The following is a 22,371-nucleotide window of genomic DNA, read 5'->3' as shown; positions in this document are numbered from 1 at the left end:
TGTGTGTTGTAGAAAGAACCACCATGCCTGTGTTGTGTAGAGAGAACCACCATGCCCGTGTGCTGTAGAGAGAACCACCATGCCTGTGTGATGTAGAGAGAATCACCATGCCTGTGTGATGTAGAGAACCACCATGTCTGTGTGTTGTAGAGAGAACCACCATGCCTGTGTGTTGTAGAGAGAACCATCATGCCTGTGTGCTGTAGAGAGAACCACCATGCCTGTGTGCTGTAGAGAGAACCACCATGCCTGTGTGTTGTAGAGAGAACCACCATGCCTCTGTGTTGTAGAGAGAACCACCATGCCTGTGTGATGTAGAGAGAACCACCATGCCTCTGTGTTGTAGAGAGAACCACCATGCCTGTGTGTTGTAGAGAGAACCACCATGCCTGTGTGTTGTAGAGAGAACGACCATGCCTGTGTGATGTAGAGAACCACCATGTCTGTGTGCTGTAGAGAGAACCACCATGCCTGTGTGTTGTAGAGAGAACCACCATGCCTGTGTGTTGTAGAGAGAACCACCATGCCTGTGTGTTGTAGATAGAACCACCATGCCTGTGTGCTGTAGAGAGAACCACCATGCCTGTGTGCTGTAGAGAGAACCACCATGCCTGTGTGATGTAGAGAGAACCACCATGCCTGTGTGATGTAGAGAGAACCACCATGCCTGTGTGTTGTAGAGAGAACCACCATGCCTGTGTGATGTAGAGAGAACCACCATGCCTGTGTGATGTAGAGAGAACCACCATGCCTGTGTGATGTAGAGAGAACCACCATGCCTGTGTGTTGTAGAGAGAACCTCCATGCCTTTGTGCTGTAGAGAACCACCATGCCTGTGTGCTGTAGAGAGAACCACCATGCCTGTGTGATGTAGAGAGAACCACCATGCCTGTGTGTTGTAGAGAGAACCACCATTTCTGTGTGATGTAGAGAGAACCACCATGCCTGTGTGTTGTAGAAAGAACCACCATGCCTGTGTTGTGTAGAGAGAACCACCATGCCCGTGTGCTGTAGAGAGAACCACCATGCCTGTGTGATGTAGAGAGAATCACCATGCCTGTGTGATGTAGAGAACCACCATGTCTGTGTGTTGTAGAGAGAACCACCATGCCTGTGTGTTGTAGAGAGAACCATCATGCCTGTGTGCTGTAGAGAGAACCACCATGCCTGTGTGCTGTAGAGAGAACCACCATGCCTGTGTGTTGTAGAGAGAACCACCATGCCTCTGTGTTGTAGAGAGAACCACCATGCCTGTGTGATGTAGAGAGAACCACCATGCCTCTGTGTTGTAGAGAGAACCACCATGCCTGTGTGTTGTAGAGAGAACCACCATGCCTGTGTGTTGTAGAGAGAACGACCATGCCTGTGTGATGTAGAGAACCACCATGTCTGTGTGCTGTAGAGAGAACCACCATGCCTGTGTGTTGTAGAGAGAACCACCATGCCTGTGTGTTGTAGAGAGAACCACCATGCCTGTGTGTTGTAGATAGAACCACCATGCCTGTGTGCTGTAGAGAGAACCACCATGCCTGTGTGCTGTAGAGAGAACCACCATGCCTGTGTGATGTAGAGAGAACCACCATGCCTGTGTGATGTAGAGAGAACCACCATGCCTGTGTGTTGTAGAGAGAACCACCATGCCTGTGTGATGTAGAGAGAACCACCATGCCTGTGTGATGTAGAGAGAACCACCATGCCTGTGTGATGTAGAGAGAACCACCATGCCTGTGTGTTGTAGAGAGAACCTCCATGCCTTTGTGCTGTAGAGAACCACCATGCCTGTGTGCTGTAGAGAGAACCACCATGCCTGTGTGATGTAGAGAGAACCACCATGCCTGTGTGTTGTAGAGAGAACCACCATGCCTGTGTGATGTAGAGAGAACCACCATGCATGTGTGTTGTAGAGAGAACCACCATGCCTGTTTGATGTAGAGAGAACCACCATGCCTGTGTGCTGTAGAGAGAACCACCATGCCTGTGTGCTGTAGAGAGAACCACCAGGCCTGTGTGTTGTAGAGAGAACCACCATGCCTGTATGCTGTAGAGAGAACCACCATGCCTGTGTGTTGTAGAGAGAACCACCATGCCTGTATGAAGTAGAGAACCACCATGCCTGTGTGTTGTAGAGAGAACCACCATGCCTGTGTGATGTAGAGAGAACCACCATGCCTGTGTGTTGTAGAGAGAACCACCATGCCTGTGTGTTGTAGAGAGAACCACAGTGCCTGTGTGCTGTAGAGAGAACCACCATGCCTGTGTGCTGTAGAGAGAACCACCATGCCTGTGTGATGTAGAGAGAACCACCATGCCTGTGTGATGTAGAGAGAACCACCATGCCTGTGTGTTGTAGAGAGAACCACCATGTCTGTGTGATGTAGAGAGAACCACCATGCCTGTGTGATGTAGAGAGAACCACCATGCCTGTGTGATGTAGAGAGAACCACCATGCCTGTGTGATGTAGAGAGAACCACCATGCCTGTGTGTTGTAGAGAGAACCTCCATGCCTTTGTGCTGTAGAGAACCACCATGTCCGTGTGCTGTAGAGAGAACCACCATGCCTGTGTGTTGTAGAGAGAACCACCATGCCTGTGTGTTGTAGAGAGAACCACCATGCCTGTGTGTTGTAGAGAGAACCACCATGCCTGTGTGTTGTAGAGAGAACCACCATGCGTGTGTGTTGTAGAGAGAACCACCATGCATGTGTGTTGTAGATAGAACCACCATGTCTGTATGAAGTAGAGAACCACAGAGCCTGTGTGTTGTAGAGAGAACCACCATGCCTCTGTGTTGTAGAGAGAACCACCATGCCTGTATGCTTTAGAGAGAACCACCACTCCTGTGTGTTGCAGAGAGAACCACCATGCCTGTGTGATGTAGAGAGAACCACCATGCCTGTATGAAGTAGAGAACCACCATGCCTGTATGAAGTAGAGAACCACCATACCTGTATGAAGTAGAGAACCACCATGCCTGTGTGTTGTAGAGAGAACCACCATGCCTGTGTGTTGTAGAGAGAACCACCATGCCTGTGTGTTGTAGAGAGAACCACCATGCCTGTGTGTTGTAGAGAGAACCACCATGCCTCTGTGAAGTAGAGAACCACCATTTCTGTGTGATGTAGAGAGAACCACCATGCCTGTGTGTTGTAGAAAGAACCACCATGCCTGTGTTGTGTAGAGAGAACCACCATGCCCGTGTGCTGTAGAGAGAACCACCATGCCTGTGTGATGTAGAGAGAATCACCATGCCTGTGTGATGTAGAGAACCACCATGTCTGTGTGTTGTAGAGAGAACCACCATGCCTGTGTGTTGTAGAGAGAACCATCATGCCTGTGTGCTGTAGAGAGAACCACCATGCCTGTGTGCTGTAGAGAGAACCACCATGCCTGTGTGTTGTAGAGAGAACCACCATGCCTCTGTGTTGTAGAGAGAACCACCATGCCTGTGTGATGTAGAGAGAACCACCATGCCTCTGTGTTGTAGAGAGAACCACCATGCCTGTGTGTTGTAGAGAGAACCACCATGCCTGTGTGATGTAGAGAGAACCACCATGCCTGTGTGATGTAGAGAGAACCACCATGCCTGTGTGCTGTAGAAAGAATCACCATGCCTGTGTGAAGTAGAGAGAACCACCATGCTTGTGTGCTGTAGAAAGAACCACCATGCCTGTGTGATGTAGAGAGAACCACCATGCCTGTGTGATGTAGAGAGAACCACCATGCTTGTGTGCTGTAGAAAGAACCACCATGCCTGTGTGTTGTAGAGAGAACCACCATGCCTGTGTGATGTAGAGAGAACCACCATGCCTGTGTGATGTAGAGAGAACCACCATGCCTGTGTGCTGTAGAAAGAACCACCATGCCTGTGTGATGTAGAGAGAACCACCATGCCTGTGTGATGTAGAGAGAACCACCATGCCTGTGTGATGTAGAGAGAACCACCATGCCTGTGTGCTGTAGAAAGAACCACCATGCCTGTGTGCTGTGGAGAGATGTGATTAGCCATGTAATTCACTCTGTCAATCAAGGTACTTATTTTCTTCTCCATGCGATTATCCCCCTGGAGACTGCATTTTTTCCCCACCTGAAATCAGTGTATTCCAAGTATACCCCTTACAGATGCTTAGTGAGCATGTGTGGCTCTGGGTTGTATGAAGACGTTTTCGAACACACAGATTTGAGAGGAAGTGCATCTTTAAAAGTGTTCTGCTGATGGAGCAGACAAGTCTCTGAGGCAATTCAGAATAACATTGACATTTCCATTTAAAAATATTGACAGTCAAAGAACATCTCAAATGTGTGTCCCTTTCCCCCTTGTACTACTTCAATATGGGGGGGGGGGGGGGGGGGACATTAAGGGAGGAGGAGAAGTATCTTGGCTGAACTTTAGGTTGTGAACCAGGATTCCCGAGCGTCTCTCTTATCACAACCATTGAGTCTCAGCCCACACAGGGATATAAAGTACAGTATACAAAGTTCTGTCCATTCCTTCTGTAAGCAGCAATCCTCATCTTCCCCATCACCAGATCGCTTTTAAAAGGAATTGTATAATAACATTTACTTAAAGAGCGACGGCCCCTAAAAGCTATTTATCATTTAAAAATGGCCTATGTGGCATAATATTTATTATAGTGTAAAAATGTACTACAAAGTGAATTTAAGATAAATTTGGTCATAAATTCAGTCTCATCCAAAAGTGAGATTTGCAAGATAATGCAAAAAATGAAGGGTAGCATAACAGGTTGGGTTTATTTCAATCCTGCCCACAGATGGCAGCACGCACATAATCATACATTCGGAGCGCAGCTGCACGCGACCCGATTGTAATGCCCATGGTCAATTTGGTTTGACATTCGATATCCCTATGGGGCTGGTTAGTGGCCATCAGTAAATTGCACAATGTACATCGGACAATATTTTAAACGGTCAATAGCTTCAAATGTCAATGACTTAAAAACTTCAATCCATCTATACATTTTCATATACAAATATTGAAAGCATTTAATGAGACAACTAAAAGTTGTGCAAAATGAACATTTACATTGTGTCATTTGTGTAACACCCGGTGTGGTTTGATGTGGGTGTCTCTTGTGTGTGTTTGCAGGTGGGAGGAGTTAGCCAAATAATTTTGCCAATTAGCTTCAGCGGCTGGTATGCAACCGTGGGAAAATTGGTGGTTCTACTACAGCGCTGTAGTAGCGAACAGAGTGGCCAGCAGGCAGTGGGAATTGTCAGTGTAGATTACAGCCCTACTTCTCCTCAATCCTCTCTTTCTCTCTGGGTCCTCTCCAGAACACAGCTGACTTCACCCTGGTGAGAAGCCAGACTGGAGAGATAGTGACAGAGGACGGGCGCAGCCGCTGCCCTTTCAACCCTGAGTACAAGTCCACTGCCATCATAGCCGGTACGTTCACTATATGGGTCACTTATTTACTGTTAGGGAAATATGTTTGGCTTCCATAAGACTGTGTACGCAATACATACTGTATACAAGTCAATACATGCATACAAATAATAGACATAATGTAGACATACTTAATTACTGATTTATCAATTATAAAATATTTTATATACAGTAGCTGCAATGTATATTTTACCATCCTTAGTGTCTTCCATACTGTAAATATACTAGCAGACAACCCTTCCCTTCTAGATTCCAGGGTTTGTTATGAGTGACACAGAGGCTCCATCTCTAGGTCCAGATATTGTTTGTCTTCATCTTATCGTTCCTTATATTATAGATGGAGAACTGTATGCTGGTACAGTCAGTAATTTCCAAGGAAATGAACCTATCATTTACAAGAGCCTGGGCCAAGGCGCTGCCCTGAAGACAGAAAACTCCTTGAACTGGCTCCAAGGTACGTTCAGGTCTTCAAGCTATCTGGTAACTGCTTCATGTCATGGTCTACTGTTTGTATATGAAGCTGGCTGATAAGGTAAACATACACGCATAAATAGTTTTCCCCTAAACATACAATCAGTATTTGAAGACCTCAGGCTGGACATGATAAATGAAAATGACGTAGCTTTGAAGAACTATAGGCGTTTCCATGGTATTTTGTTAATTTCAACATGCAGTAGTTACCACAATTCCTGTTGCAAAATGACTGAATCACCAGAAGACGTTTGTGGATGTAAAAGGCATGTCGGTGTCCTACAAGACATGGTTGTAGGTTAACATTTCACCCTGTGGTTATGTTGTTGTTGTTGTTCCTCCAGACCCAGCCTTTGTGGGCTCTGCCTACATCCAGGAGAGCCTGCCCGAAGGCAACCCAGTAGGCGACGACGATAAGATTTACTTCTTCTTCAGCGAAGCGGGAAAAGAGTTTGATTTTTTTGACAAAACCATTGTGTCACGCATCGCTCGCGTGTGTAAGGTGAGTGACGCTTCAACGGAGATGGCCTGTCTAAAGAGTGTATTTTCCCCTTGAGCAAGGCTCTCCTCAACCCCACCGATCTAGACACACTTTAATGGACTCTATCAGAGTGGGAGAAGTGTGTGTGTGTACACTTCTATGTGGTGTATGCATGTGTGTGTGAGGTGGGGGATTTAAGGGTGAAAGTGGTTGGTTTCACAGGGGGGGGGGGGGGGGGACAGGGGTTTGTGTTACAGAAAAACATTCCTCCTGTGAGTTCCCCCTGTTTGGGCCCTCCTCCACTCTTATCACATTTCAGCAAATATTAGCATTCAGCTAGGATTCACAGCAGACCTAAAATGCCTTCTCCTTTTCCACCTCTTTCCTGCACTTACCTGCAGACAAGGGTGTACTACGAGCAGCCTGAACACTTTATTTCAGTTTCCAGAATTTGAACCTGAAAGGAATGGTTTCCAAACATTTTACCACCGGTCTATTGTTGAGTGATACTTCTTCTTCACAATAATTTAATGAACCTCTTCTATTCTCTGTGACCAGAGAATCTGCCCTCACTTTGACAGCATGGTCATGGCCTCTTGTTTATCCCAGCTGTAGTATGGCCAATCCAAACACAGTGTGAAATACTAGCTGACAGTTTTATGGGCAACACCCCTCCTCCCAGGCTTTGCATTTCCAGCAGTCAATCTTCCGGGAAAGCATCTTGTAATATTGCATTTCTTTCCTTTTTCGTTTTATGAAGAGATAAGCAGTACCATTGCAGTGCTGCCAGAGTGGACAGAGTGAGGTGCATACAATGAAGGGAGGAGCTGTGTGACTAAGTCCTCCTGCAGGCAGCACCTTGTCCTCCCGCATATAACAAACAAACGTAATGAATCCACCAAAGCCCATTATCAAACTTAATTTGAAAATATTTACCATGATGAGATGTGAAATAGAGCTCTGCTTTGGGGCCAGCTCACAAGTCATTTCAATTGCTTCCGTGCCTTTTTAATTTAATTTCCACCTTGGCCATACGAGCTAAACTCATTAAAGCAGTCTACACTTAGCAGCGACAGGCATCTTTTGCATTTTAAGAGGCCCCATACGTTGCAGTTCCAATGGAGGGATATTTTCCCTTGTTTATATTTTTCAAACAGGCAGCAGACAGCTTCTAGTAATAGGATTTTGACTGCCTATACATCCCAGGCTCTGCAGACTGCAAGTAGCAAGGCTTCTCTACAGTAGCTGTCTGCAGGTGTATGTCTTGACACTGAGTGGCAGTCAAATGGTAACCAGTGTGTCTGCCACTGTTAGAGTGAGACTGCAGGACACACCCTTGATTCTCCTCTAAAATGAAATACAGGATGGTGGTGTGCAGGCCAATCACAGGGGAGATTTGAACTCAGAGTACAGAGTATCTTAGCTACAGCTCCTGGACTTTCTTATCTTATATTATTCTTATATTTGTTAGGGAATTCTTCTTGTAAAGGTTAGGACAGATAGGACTGTTATTGGTTTGCCACAGTTTGTTATTTTGTTATTTGTTAAGTGTTAAGTGTTCACTGTTTATTAGTGTTATTTAACATGTTGAGCACTGGCTACGCTGCGTGTTGGTCCGATCCCTGCTACACTCTCTCTTCTAGTGAAGAGAGGGAAGGCTGCCGTTACAGAACCACCAACCAAACTCGGACCAAGCAGCGTAGCAACGGGCAGCAGCGGCAGCGGCAGCAGCAGCGGGACCAGGAGAAATGGACATGGGAGGACAAGCTGGATGGAAAAGGACCCAGGGCAGAGCCAGAGGAGTATCGCCGCCCCAAAGCAGAGCTGGAGGCATCAAAAGCAGAGAGGCGACGTTTTGAGGAGCTAGCTCGGCAGCAGAAGCCGGATCTGGGTTACACCACTTGGGAGGAAATAGACAGATGGTCGGTTGACCCAGGGAGAGTGCCGGAGCCCGCCTGGGATTCGATGGAGCAATGTGCAGAGGGATACCGGCGAATGAGGTTAGCACGACGACGCGGGGGGGGGGGGGGGGCTAAAGAATAGTGTGGAGAAGTCAGGTAGGAGACCTGCGCCCACTTCCCATGCTTACCGTGGAGAGCGGGAGTACGGGCAGACACCGTGTTATGCGGAAGAGTGCATGGTGTCTCCTGTACGTGTGCATAGCCCGGTGCGGGTTATTCCACCTCCCCGCACTGGCCGGGCTAGATTGAGCATTGAGCCAAGTGCCATGAAGCCGGCTCTACATATCTGGCCTCCAGTACGTCTCCTCGGGCCGGTGTACATGGCACCAACCTTACGCATGGTGTCCCCGGTTCGCCAACACAGCCCAGTGCGGGTTATTCCACCTCCCCGCACTGGACGGGCTACGGGGAGCATTCAACCAGGTATGGTTGGGCAGGCTCGGTGCTCAAGGGAGCCAGTACGCCTGCATGGTCCGGTATATCTGGCGCCACCTTCCCGCCCCAGCCCAGTACCACCAGTGCCTACACCACGCACCAGGCTTCCAGTGTGTCTCCAGATCCCTGTTCCTCCTCCACGCACTCTCCCTGTGGTGCGTGTCTCCAGCCCAGTGCCTAAAGTTCCGGCACCACGCATCAAGCCTCCTGTGCGTCTCCAGAGCCCTGTACGCACTGTTCCTTCTCCCCGCACTCGCCCTGAGGTGCGTGCCCTCAGCCCGGTACCACCAGTGCCGGTACCACGCACCAGGCCTATAGTGCGCTTTGAGAGTCCAGTGTGCCCTGTTCCTGCTCCCCGCACTAGCCTTAAGGTGCGTGTCTCCAGTCCGGTACCACCAGTTCCGGCACCACGCACCAGGCCTACTGTGCGCCTCAGCAGGTCAGAGTCGGCCGTCTGCCCAACGCCGCCTGCACTGCTCGTCTGCCCAACGCCGCCTGCACTGCTCGTCTGCCCAGCACCGTCTGAGCTGCCTGCCTGCCCAGCGCCGTCTGAGCCATCCGTCTGCCCAGCGCCGTCTGAGCCATCCGTCTGCCCAGCGCCGTCTGAGCCATCCGTCTGCCCAGCGCCATCTGAGCCATCCGTCTGCCCAGCGCCATCTGAGCCACCCGTCTGCCCAGCGCCATCTGAGCCAGGCCTACCCGTCTGCCCAGTGCCATCTGAGCCAGGCCCAGCGCCGCTAGAGCCGCCAGCCAGTCAAGGGCTGCCAGAGCCGCCAGCCAGTCAGGAGCCGCCAGAGCCGCCAGCCAGTCAGGAGCCGCCAGAGCCGCCAGCCAGTCAGGAGCCGCCAGAGCCGCCAGCCAGTCAGGAGCCGCCAGCCAGTCAGGAGCCGCCAGAGCCGCCAGCCAGTCAGGAGCCGCCAGAGCCGCCAGCCAGTCAGGAGCTGCCCTCCAGTCATGAGCTGCCCGCCAGTCATGAGCTGCCCGCCAGTCATGAGCTGCCCTCGAGTCATGAGCTGCCTTCCAGTCATGAGCTGCCTTCCAGTCATGAGCTGCCCTACAGTCATGAGCTGCCACTCAGTCATGAGCTGCCACTCAGTCATGAGCTGCCACTCAGTCATGAGCTGCCACTCAGTCCGGAGCTGCCACTCAGTCCGGAGCTGCCACTCAGTCCAGAGCTGCCTCTCTGTCCGGAGTTGCCCCTCTGTCCTGAGCTACCTCTCTGTCCTGAGCTACCTCTCTGTCCTGAGCTACCTCTCTGTTCTGAGCTACCTCTCTGTCCTGAGCTACCTCCTAAATCATGTGGGGGCCTTGGGGAGGATTCTTAGGCCAAGGTCGTGGGCGAGGGTCGCCACTCAAAGGACGCTAAGGAGGGGGACAATGACAGTGGTGGAGTGGTGTCCTCGTCCGGCGCCGGAGCCGCCACCGCGGACAGATGCCCACCCAGACCCTCCTCTTGAGTTTTAGGGGTGCGTTCGGAGTCCGCACCTCAGGAGGGGGGTACTGTAACGTCCTGACCAGAGTTCTTATGTGTTTTGCTTGTTTAGTGTTGGTCAGGACGTGAGCTGGGTGGGAATTCTATGTTGTGTGTCTAGTTCGTCTGTTTCTGTGTCCAGCCTAATATGGTTCTCATTCAGAGGCAGCTGTCAATCGTTGTCCCTGATTGAGAATCATATATAGGTGGCTTGTTTTGTGTTGGGGATTGTGGGTGGTTGTTTCCTGTCTCTGTGTTTGTGTTCTGCACCAGATAGGACTGTTATCGGTTTGCCACATTTTGTTATTTTGTTATTTGTTAAGTGTTAAGTGTTCACTGTTTATTAGTGTTATTAAACATGTTGAGCACTGGCTACGCTGCGTGTTGGTCCGATCCCTGCTACACTCTCTCTTCTAGTGAAGAGAGGGAAGGCTGCCGTTACACTGGTATTACTGTTATTACAGAAACTCTGGAAATTCAACCTGGCCCTGAGTACCTGCGTGTTGGAAAGGGGGGCTTATGTAAGGGATTAATGAATTGAGCACTTTCAGTCCAATATTCAGAAGGAGAGACTTTAGGTACACACTCTCTCTGGTTTTAATAATAACTAGGTAGACCCAGGGGAGCAGAGCAGGGAATACATGTAGCTCATTATCTGGTTGGGTTAATACAGCAAGTAATTGCTTCTGAAACTCAGCATTAGTCACGTGTCATTTCCCTTTACCATTCACTGATGTTATTTCCTCTGATTAATGTTGGGCAGAGGGGGACTCAGATGAAGGCACATCTTACAGGGCTCTGGGTTATGTAGGCTAGACTTCTTTTGGTTTCTTTTTAGTCCTCTGAACAGTGCTCTGTGAAGATGACTTACCGTTCCTCGCTCAGCCTTTTCAATCTCCTCAGATCTATGTCCCAGACAAGAATTGGAGTAATTGCTGCACTCTGAGCCACAGACTCAAGTGAATGTAAACAGAAAATTATATTCCTTTTTTCAGTTGTATGTCCCCACACATTCCCTGTACATTCAGCTATCTGTATAGGTACAGCATTCATAGCTGTAAGGCTCACAAATAATATCTTTCATGGAGAGGTTGGAGTGATCTAAGTGAATGAATAATTTCTTAATGGAAAAGTTGTGCTGCTTTTTTAGCTTCTCAAGCCAACCAAGTATCATGCTTCCATAGATGACCACAGACCACCAGGCAGGGTAGTGCCACGGGCACAGGTTCAGAGTGGTAGTGTCCGTGGAGAGGCATTGTGTGTGAGCAGTGTCCTTTTCGCTCTCTCACTGAAAAGCATTTGGCCTCCCCAGTGCCCCAGTGTTTTTCTTCCATCCAGTTGTGATGTCTTATATTGTTTTCTTGACCTAGAACTCCACTGCCCCAGGGGAGATGTGTTATAGCCACCATCCGTTGTACTCAGTCTAGTGGTTTTACAATATTGGTTCTCATTTCTGCCAATTCAAACAGTTCCTTGTTTCGAGGTAAACAACTGGGGAGAATAATGTTTCAGACATATCATTACATATATCAAATCAAACTGTATTTGTCATGTGCCGAATACAACAGGTGTAGAACATGTATACCAGGCAGAATGTAAACCATAATAATATTTAGGCAAGTTGTTTGCCATGACATCAGATTATTATGCATTCTCACCATTTCAACTACTGGGTTTACAGTTTAAACGTACATGCTTGTGCCCTCTACTGGACACTGGGTTACTGTGACTGCAGGTCCATATACTGTAACAAAGCTCTGATTTGTATTACAGGGTGACAAAGGAGGAGAGAGGGTGCTGCAGAAGAAATGGACCACCTTCCTTAAAGCCCAGCTCCTGTGTTCGCTGCCTGATGATGGCTTCCCCTTCAACATCATCCAGGACATGTTTGTGTTGACGCCCAGTCCAGAAGACTGGAAGAACACCGTGTTCTACGGGGTCTTCACTTCACAGTGGTGAGGAAACTCTTTGTCACTAAGACATACAGTACATATGCAAGAGTGTGCAGGATTTTCTATTGATTTGGGTCATGAAATATTGGTATTACACTCATCTCCTCAATAACATTTTCCATACAGTTTATAGCAGATTATCATATCAAACAGCCACACCTCCATTCCCTCTGTTCGTCTATGGTGTATTGGAGACATTATTGATCACGTACTTTATATTAGTTCGGCACTACTGTCAGAGTAAAGAATAGGATGACTTGGGGGAAGAGGAATGTGATGCAGCCTAACTGCTGTGTGGTGTTATCCCAGGTATAAAGGGGCCTCTGGCAGCTCAGCAGTGTGTGCCTTCACCATGGACCAGGTGGAGAAGGCCTTCAACGGCCGTTACCGGGAGGTCAACCGGGAGACCCAGCAGTGGTACACCTACAACCACCCTGTCCCTGAGCCACGGCCTGGAACGGTGAGTTAGTGTCCACTGCCCTCTGCTGGACAGCTGACACAGTATCACTAACCTGCATTACGCCTCGATCACACCAATACTGCAGTTGCATTTGGTGGTACACCAGAAGTACATTAATTTCAAATGCAACGTTGCCTTGAAGCATTGTGTTGCAGTGCCTTCTGTGTGGTGCATACGTTGGATTTCTCGAACGTATGCGTAAAACTGTATGCGCAGACGACTTGACAGAAATGGTAGCAGAAGGTGAATGTTGAACTTTTGTTGTACACATATCCAGATGATGCTGCGTTCTATTTTGGACCTAGACTTGGCGCTAGGGTACCGCTTGCTGTGCGGTAGAAGAGAGAACAGTCTATGACTGGGCGGCTGGAGTATTTGACCATTTTTAGGGCCTTCCTCTGACACCGCATGGTATAGAGGTCCTGGATGGCAGGAAGCTTGGCCCCGGTGATGTACTGGGCCGTACGCAATATCCTCTGTAGTGCCTTGTGGTCGGAGGCCGAGCAATGGCCATACCAGGCAGTGATGCAACCAGTCAGGATGCTCTCGATGGTACAGCTGTAGAACCTTTTGAGGATCTGAGGACCCATGCCAAATCTTTTCAGTCTCCTGAGGGGGAATAGGTTTTGTCGTGACCTCTTCACTACTGTCTTGGTGTGCTTGGACCATGTTAGTTTGTTGATGTGGACGCCATGGAACTTCTCAACCTGCTCCACTACAGCCCTGTTGATGAGAATGGGGGCGTGCTCGGTCCTCCTTTTCCTGTAGTCCACAATCATCTCCTTTGTCTTGATCACGTAGAGGAGGAGGTTGTTGTCAGGCACCACACGGCCAGGTCTCTGACCTCTTCCCTATAGGCTGTCTCATCGTTGTCAGTGATCAGGCCTACCACTGTTGTGTCATCGGCAAACTTAATGATGGTGTTGAAGTTGTGCCTGGCCGGGCAGTCATGAGTGAACAGGGAGTACAGGAGGGGACTGAGCATGCACCCCTGAGGGGCCCCTGTGTAGAGGATCAGCGTGGCGGATGTATTGTTACCTACCCTTACCACCTGGGGGCGGCCCGTCAGGAAGTCCAGGATCCAGTTTCAGAGGGAGGTGTTTAGTCCCAGGGTCCTTAGCTTATTGATGAGCTTTGAGGGCACTATGGTGTTGAACGCTGAGCTGTAGTCAATGAATAGCATTCTCACATAGATGTTCCTTTTGTCCAGGTGGGAAATGGCAGTATGGAGTGCAATAGCGATTGCATCATCTGTGGATCTGTTAGGCCGGTATGAAAATCGGAGTGGATCTAGCGTTTCTGGGATAATAGTGTTGATGTGAGCCATGACCAGCCTTTCAATGCACTTCATGGCTACAAACGTGAGTGCTACGGGTCGGTAGTCATTCTGGCAGGTTACCTTTGTGTTCTTGGACACAGGTACTATGGTGGTCTGCTTTAAACATGTTGGTATTACAGACTCGGACAGGGAGAGGTTTAAAATGTCAGTGAAGACCCTTGCCAGTTGGTCAGCGCATGCTCGCAGTACACATCCTGGTAATCCGTCTGGCCCTGCGTCCTTGTGAATGTTGACCTGTTTAAAGGTCTTACTCACATCGGCTGCGGAGAGCGTAATCACACAGTGGTCCGGAACAGCTGGGGCTCTCATACATGTTTCAGTGTTAATTGCCTCGAAGCGAGCATAGAAGTAGTTTAGCTCATCTGGTAGGCTCATGTCACTGGGCAGCTCTCGGCTGTGCTTCTCTTTGTAGTCTGTAATGGTTTGCAAGCCCAGCCACATCCGACGATGTGAACTCTTTTTCTCTGCCTTCTCTTCACGCAAATTACGGGGATTTGGGTCTCTTCCCGGGAAAGCAGTATGTCCTTGTCCTTCACGTCGGGCTCGTTGGACTCGTTAAAGGGAAAAAAAGGCTTCTGCCAGTTCGTGGTTAGTAATCGGTGTTCTGATGTCCAGAAGTTATTTTTGGTCATAAGAGGCGGTATCAGCAACATTATGTACAAAATAAGTAAAAAAATAAGTTACAAACAACACAAAATAATGAACCAAAAACAGTTGGTTAGGAAAACGTCAGCCATCTTCTCCGACGCCATGAAACGCTGTATCAGCCAGTACACTTCCTCAAAATAGTCAGAAATAATCTAAGATAACTCAAGAAATCTGTAATTAATTTTTTTTCAAGTGAAAACATTTGCATGAAAACTAGTCGCCTGTCTTTGAATGACAACAAACACTTAAAGAACACTTACTGTTGACCAATCACCGTCGAAGGGGCGTAAACTTTGACTACCGAACTACAACTGTAAGGGGTGCGTATCTGGTGGCAGGGAAGTCAGATGCAGGAGAGCAGAACTTGATAATAGCCGGAGCAGTTTAATAGTTAAACCAACAGCATAAGAAATACAAAGTATGGGCACAATAACCCGACTCGCACCAGTAAAACAAAATGTGCACAAGCACTTACAATAAACAATACCACACAAAGACATGGGGGGAACAGAGGGTTAAATACACAACACATAATGAGGGAAATGAGAACCAGGTGTGTGGGAAAACGAGACAAAACAAATGGAAAATGAAAAATGGATCGGCGATGGCTAGAAGACCGGCGACGTCGACCTCCGAACACCGCCCGAACAAGGAGAGGCATCAACTTCGGCAGAAGTCGTGACAACAACAAGCCTCAAGGAAAGAATGTGTGCTCGAACAGCCGAAGAATAAAACTGCTGAAAGCTACTTAACAGAATTTTTTTTTTATAATATATGCGCAAAATTGTTCCATTGGGAAGTCTACAGTAAACTTTAGCAAACCTCGTGTGTGCAGGTCGGATGTGTTCTAGCCTGCCTTAGTCACATCACCAATCTGGACTGAACATCAGTGCTTAAGCAGCTAAGTTATCTGTTTCTCTGCTGTCACTGGCTGCCCTCTTCCCAGAAGGCCTGATGTTATCAAAAAGCTGCTGCTGCTTTCATTTCCTGGCAGTGTTATCATGGCCACATCAACTGAAGGATACAAACACATATTGATGGGGGAGTAGTATGGTTGTGTAGTGTGTATTGTAGCCCAGTGTGTGCTTATGAGACTCCCTGTGTTTCTTCCACAGTGCATCACTAATGCAGCCCGGGACCAGGGCATCCCCTCCTCCATGCACATGCCTGACAAGGTATTGAACTTCGTCAAGGACCACTTCTTGATGGACAGTGTGATCCGCAGCCAGCCACTCCTGCTGAAACGCAGTGTCCGCTACACCCAGATAGCTGTCCACCGGGTCCAAGCCATCCACAAACACTACAATGTGCTCTTCGTTGGAACAGGTTCTGTAAACAGGCTCAGCTGACAGACCTTCTCCCCCTTTCATGTTCTGTATGACAGGCAGAGCTTTAGCAGACATTAACCATCTACTGTTCTGTCATATGTCTCTGGCAGATGACGGGAGACTCCACAAAGCCATTAATGTCAACAACAAGATGCACATCATTGAGGAGATGGTGCTCTTCACTGACCCCCAGCCTGTAGAACACATAGAACTGGAGTCTGAGAAGGTACAGTACAGAGTGTAGAGTGAGAACTCTGTTTATTTCTGAAGCATGTCCTCATAGTGGTAGTAATATTGAGCTCACTAAATGTCAGCACTATCAGCTTAGGGGTCCCATGAGCCGTGAAGAGAGCCGGAGCCTGAAGGGGAGCTCAGCTCACGTTCATTGGGATAATTGCATGCAACTTCCTCTCAGGGGAACTGAAAACAGATGGGTTGTAAACGGCGTGTGACCCATCATGAATCTTGTCCTGTGTTACTCTGTGCTGTTACTCTGTGCTGTTACTCTGTTCTGTTACCCTGTGATGTTACTCTGTGCTGTTAGTCTGTGCTGTTACTCCAGCATTGGGTTCGTAGAGGGGATGGTGTTGATACTATATTAGAGAGGGTTAACTGTATGTGAATACATGACCTAGGGCTATTCCTCCCTGGCATCTGACTGACTGACTGGTCTCTCTACAGGGCCTGCTGTTTGTGTCCTCCTACTCTGGCCTGGTGGAGGTCCCTGTGGCTAACTGCTCCAACTACCAGAGCTGTGGAGAGTGTGTCCTGTCCAGAGACCCTTACTGTGCCTGGACAGGGAGGCAGTGCCTGGATGTCAGGCTGGCTCCACCAGATAGGTATATTTCATCCAGACCACCAACCATTATACTTTACATTTCCATGGTCCACTCAGAGAGATGTATTGGCATGTAAGCCTCTAGCCTTGTATTGGCATGTAAGAGATAGGTATAAACTATTTTGATGCTAAGCTCTCATAATGACTGAAAACGTTCCAGAACATCTGACTACACCAAAGAAAAAGTGACAATACAGGACAATGCTCAATGCTGTTTGCTTACATGCTATATGTGCAGACTAACACTGTAGTCTGTCAAGACCATCTATGTGTAGATTGATAGTGCCAGTTAGAGCTGTTCTGAGACACCCATTTCTCTGATTTACTGTTGTCTGTTTTCTCAGCCACTGGCAGCAGGATGTGGACGAGGCAGACACATCAGTTATCTGCAACAAGACACAGCCCAGCCCTCGCTTTGTTAAACCCCCACCCACACGTAAGTACGGTACCATACCATCTGCTCCTGCTGGACTAAATCCTTTCGGCTCTATACTGTACCACTGTGCTCTACTCTGGGACTGCTGCATTTAAATTAACATTTTGCTGACAATTTTATTCCAATATTCCCTTAACATCATTATTCGTACCCAGCTCATTTAATTTATTCCATCTCAGCGCACTCCTACTCAGCTACCACAGTGATATAATAATGCAGTTTGTTCAAACTACCTGGGATGGACTTTCTTTCACAAATGAAAAATGAAAAAGCCCTTCCTTTTGTTGTCTGCAGGGATGTCTTCATGCCAGGTGATAATGATCCCAGCCAACACGTTCAAAGTGCTGCCCTGTAAGCTGCGCTCCAACCTGGCTGAGAGGAAGTGGGAGTACAGTGAGGGTGCAGGTCACTTCCTGTACCCCAGTCCTGAGGGAGGTCTAGTGGTGGTGGCCCAGGCTGACAGACAGGAAACCTATGAGTGCTGGTCAGTGGAGGAGGGCTTCAGGCAGCTCCTGGCCAACTACTGTGTGAGAGGTGAGGCCAGACAGGAGAGCACCACCCTGATCGGCCGCTCACGCACCCCTCTGGTCCCCCAGGAGGAGCCAATCATCCTACCCGGAGAGACCCGCTCTCCACAGATCAACACCAAGACCTACTGGAACGAGCTGATCGTAGTGTGTGCCCTGCTGGGCTTCTCCCTGGTGGTCTTCTCCCTGTTTGTGGTCTACAGGAACCGTGACCGCATGAAGTCCATGCTGAAGGAGGGTGAGTGTCCTAACATGCAGCAGAAGAAACCCAGGATAGTGGGGAAGCCTGCAGAAAACGTGCCTCTGAATGGCAACAGCACAGTTCCAGCATCTGTGTCAGACCACAAGGGTTACCAGACCCTCAATGACAACTACATCTGCAACACGCCGTCACATGAATGCTCATCACCAGACAACAGCAAGAGCTTCTCAGAGTCAGAGAAGAGGCCTCTAAACTTGAAGGAGAGCACTGTCGAGATCTCGCACACCTGCCCACGGCCTCGGGTGAGACTGGGCTCAGAGATCAAAGACTCCATTGTGTGAGGACAGCTTTGATCAACTTGAGCAGGAAATAAAACTGTTATGCAGAGTGACTAAGTTTGAACTGTAAGGAAAGAGGGGACTATAAGTGAAAGAAAAGAAAAACACTAAAGGAGGGAACACTGAAAACCGCCAACCTCTTCTTAAAGAGGGACATTTCATTACACTGATTTTGCACATTTGTCTTTTTCATTTTGTCCCTGTAGTCAGTTCTCATTTCCTTGTTTAGTGACTCTTCTTTCTCTAGTGCATCTGAAGCACAACGAAGAGAAGCTGATACAGATTGCCTTCAGACTATTGAAGCTGTGGAATTATGCTCATGGTGGGTGTAGGACACATACAGCTGATATTGTCCTTCTGTAACAATTTCTATATGGTTTAGTCATGTTTGTATGCTTTGACACTCAATCCATCCAATTACTCTGTTGGCATTGCATTGAAAGTAGAGAGATACTCTATGGGTCAAGAACTGACCCTTAACTCTCCCACCTACATCCATAAGCATGGGCTTAGCCCTGCACTGAGACAGACTCAGGATAGCAGTGGAGTAAACAACCTCGTATTCAAACAGGAGATCATTAGGCCTATGACTTAGTTATAACAGCAAATTTTTAAACCTTTATTTAACTAGGGAAGTCAGTTAAGAACAAATTCTTATTTACAAAGACGGTCTACCGGTGAACAGTGTTCAGGGGCAGAATGACAGATTTTTACCATGTCAGCTCGGGGCTTCAATTCAGCAACCTTTCGGTTACTGGCCCAATGCTCTAACCACTAGGCTACCTGCTGCCACTATTAATTCAAGGCAGTTGAAACTGTACATAAACCTCAATGCAGCATAACCAGACAGGCATTAGAATGGTATCCACTGGTCAAGAGAAGGGCTAGCAGTACCAGAGAGACATGGAGAGGAACCAATGAGGAAGGAATGAAAGAGGTAGTCACCGCCTGGAATGAGGTGAGGTTAAAATAGCACACAACAGAATAACATAACACTGGACAGGTATTATTGAGGCCCTCTCCTCTGCTCCACCAGAGTGGCACAGATGGAATTTGTAAGTCCCAAAGTATTGGAGGATATGGTGCCTAAGTTGTGGAAGATTGACATTCACAGGGTTGAAATGTACCCTTGACATTGGGGAAGACCCTAGACCAGGTATTAACATATTGTTCATTATGGAGCAGACAGACTATGCAAAGCACATCATGTGAAGTGGGGTGAAAGGTCACACCAAAATCTGATCTTGAGAATGCAAGCACATAGGTGTCAGCACATTCTTAATTACAGAGAATGAGAGGCATACTCACATGCAATTTAGTATGCAAGTGATTTTGAGCCATTTCTGTGTCATAGAGGCACGGGATGAGATAAAGACTATCACTAGGCCTGGAGTTGATGTAGCTAGGGTGAAGTCCCAGTATAAAATGGTTAATGACTAGTTCAGAGTGCCAGTCAAGAACTGATTCCTTCAATCCAAATTCAGTCACTTCAGACACCAAGTAAAAGTGGGCTGAGACTATAAAAACCTGTTCACCACATTGTTTAGATAGCTCTGTTCTGGTCCTGTTATTCAGAGACCAGTAGACAGCAGAGGTTAGAAGAGACAAAGGAAGAGTGGCAACACAACAGAGAATCAGCCAGTGGGCTATGGAGCTGTTAGTGTCGTTGATGTGACACACCCAGAGGCAACCAAGCTCCTGTGTGTTCATTTATGTAAACAAAGTGATTGTTGTGCCAAAAATAACTTTTTTTAAATCATGCATCTTTTGTTTTCATCCTATCCAACACAACTGTCATGTCAAATCAATGTCTTATGTTTAATGGGCCTGACTGATTCAGCATGTACTGTACCTAACAGTATGTGCTTAGGCCATTCATAACGTAGTGCATATGAAAGCTGTCATAGTTACAACCATCACCTCTGGTTTAATGACACTAATGACTGTAAAATGGGTTTTACTAACATGGAGCAAAAGGTCACACAGCAGTTATGGACCAGTCAATGGAGGAATGTGTGTGGTTTTTTTAAACTACTGTAGAAACCGATATTGTTAAAGGATAGAACTTGCAGAATATTTGATCATCCAAAAGCAAGGGCTTTTATTCAGGCATTACAATACCCAATAACAGGTATATGTTTTCAGCTGTTCATGATGGTAAATAAATAATAGTTCTACATATTCCATAGATGTTGCTATGTCAGTGCAAATTTGTGGTAAATATGAACTCTTGCAACATTGCGTTGTGGAATGTGGTGATACAAGTATTCCAAAACAATTTCTAAGTAAAACTGTTTATTTAAGTTTATTCTAGATATTGAATTTTGTACAAGGGACATATTTTTTTTTTAAAGACAAAGTAGCTGTGCAAAAAGCATACTGCTAAAGGACTGCCATGTTGGCTGATTGTATATAATGTACATTTGTATTGTATTGGAGAAGACTGGTGAAAGTTGTGTCATTGTGGTGAAGGTGCAGAACCAGCAAAGACCTTGAGAACGCGTTGTTTTTGCACAGAATGTTGGAAAGACTTGGTTTGGGATACAAATTAGGATTTTGTTGAGAATTATGTATTAGGTTTTCAACTTATTTTTTCATGCCTTTTAAGCAAAGTTAAAGAATCGAGTTGTACATCTTGGGATACTAAATGTGTTCTCCTGACCTTGTGACATTACTTAATCACATGGATAACCAGGTAGCAGCAGCATCACCTGCATGATATGTACGACAGAATAGACTGTAGAACTCTACTGGGCATGCCCAACAATACTATTACAACACTTTGAGTGAATTCCTTTAGATTATGGCCAGTATCAGTACAATAACTCTGTTAGAATGGCTTCAACTTCCGTCACAATGTATTTCTGTGTTGACACTATTGCAAACCCCTGTATATGGAATGATAGTCTCAACCTGTACAGAAATCCCATACTGTTAAGGTCTGCACAACACGTGTGAACTCCATCAGGGGTTCAATGACTCCAATTGTAACAAAGATGGGAGGAGAAGAAGTTGAAACATTGTCTTGACAACTGAACATTTCATGATTCTTTTTTATTTTGTGACAAAGATTGCAAGTGAAGAAATGACAGCTTGGATCAGATGAGTAAAGTTATCTAAACTCAATAATACATTAGCCGAATGCAGAACAAAATCAGCCTGAATATCTAGCATAATAGGTTCAGACATGCATCATACAAATCACTTGTTTGATCACTGCTCCAAATGAATATATACTTACATAAGATGTTTGAGACTGCTGTTATAAGCTTCTACTGAGTTGCAGTAAGGCACCTCTGTTAGTTGAAGAACCACTTCAGCCAAGCCTTCTATTTGTGACAGTGTAACAAGTTTCTCTGACTCATGTCAACATGTCTTGTAAGTTTGTATGTTAAAATGCTTTGTAAATTGAGCTGCCAGTGTAAAAAGCTCTTGTGAACTGTATTTTTTTATATTATACATCACTACTGTTTCAGTTGTTTTTATTGTTCTGTACATAAAAGCACTTTATTTACATTTTATAAAATAAAGATAAATGGATACAATTAGTTTCCTATATGGTTCATGAACTCTATAGTTGTAATGCCACATGAAATTAGAGAATAACCTCAATTTAGACAGAATCTAGGACACAAATTGTGCTTGTCACATTGCTGCACTTGATTGTGAAGCAATACACCAATCAAACAAATGTTCAAAATCTGTCTATATCATAAAGTTTCAGTCATTGCTAAATGGATCCAAATACTGTATTGGTGTAAGAAGTAGTTCCAGACTTGCCTGATTCTGCTCTTACACTGCCACTGTGTGGCCACAATATTATCAACAACTTTCAGAAGATTTATTGTAATGTAAAAAGGGATTTCTGTCATTACAGTAAGGAATGTAATTGGTATGTTCTTTTAAAGCAGTATGTGTGAGCCATTTTTATCCCCTCTGTTCTTTGATTAGTGAAATGTTAACAGTGACTGTGTCCTATGTCAACACATTAGTCACATTAAGGTGGAGCACAGCGTTTGCTGACGCATTCCACCAGACTCAAATAAAAACATATGCAAAGAACAGCGTGGAAAGTTCCTG

General features: G+C 46.7%; 1 protein-coding gene across 2 annotated transcripts in view; it reads left to right on the top strand.

The window, feature by feature from the left end:
• LOC129867018 (semaphorin-4B-like) overlaps positions 1 to 22,367 on the top strand; it is a 111,477-nt gene extending 89,110 nt beyond the window's left edge. For both annotated transcript variants that reach the window (XM_055940119.1, XM_055940118.1), the window contains 10 exons: positions 5,293 to 5,404; positions 5,742 to 5,858; positions 6,220 to 6,377; positions 11,997 to 12,178; positions 12,485 to 12,635; positions 15,738 to 15,948; positions 16,061 to 16,176; positions 16,632 to 16,789; positions 17,133 to 17,224; positions 17,519 to 22,367. In XM_055940119.1, the coding sequence (XP_055796094.1) occupies positions 5,293 to 5,404; positions 5,742 to 5,858; positions 6,220 to 6,377; positions 11,997 to 12,178; positions 12,485 to 12,635; positions 15,738 to 15,948; positions 16,061 to 16,176; positions 16,632 to 16,789; positions 17,133 to 17,224; positions 17,519 to 18,294 (2,073 nt within the window). In that variant the 3' untranslated portion in view covers positions 18,295 to 22,367. The remainder of the gene's footprint in view (positions 1 to 5,292; positions 5,405 to 5,741; positions 5,859 to 6,219; positions 6,378 to 11,996; positions 12,179 to 12,484; positions 12,636 to 15,737; positions 15,949 to 16,060; positions 16,177 to 16,631; positions 16,790 to 17,132; positions 17,225 to 17,518) is intronic.
• The last annotated feature ends 4 nt before the right edge of the window (positions 22,368 to 22,371 follow it).

The sequence above is a fragment of the Salvelinus fontinalis genome, chromosome 12, assembly GCF_029448725.1.
Source record: "Salvelinus fontinalis isolate EN_2023a chromosome 12, ASM2944872v1, whole genome shotgun sequence".
NCBI lineage: Eukaryota > Metazoa > Chordata > Actinopteri > Salmoniformes > Salmonidae > Salvelinus > Salvelinus fontinalis.
Note: the sequence above shows the minus strand (reverse complement) of the source record. Positions and strands in the feature narration are given on the sequence as shown.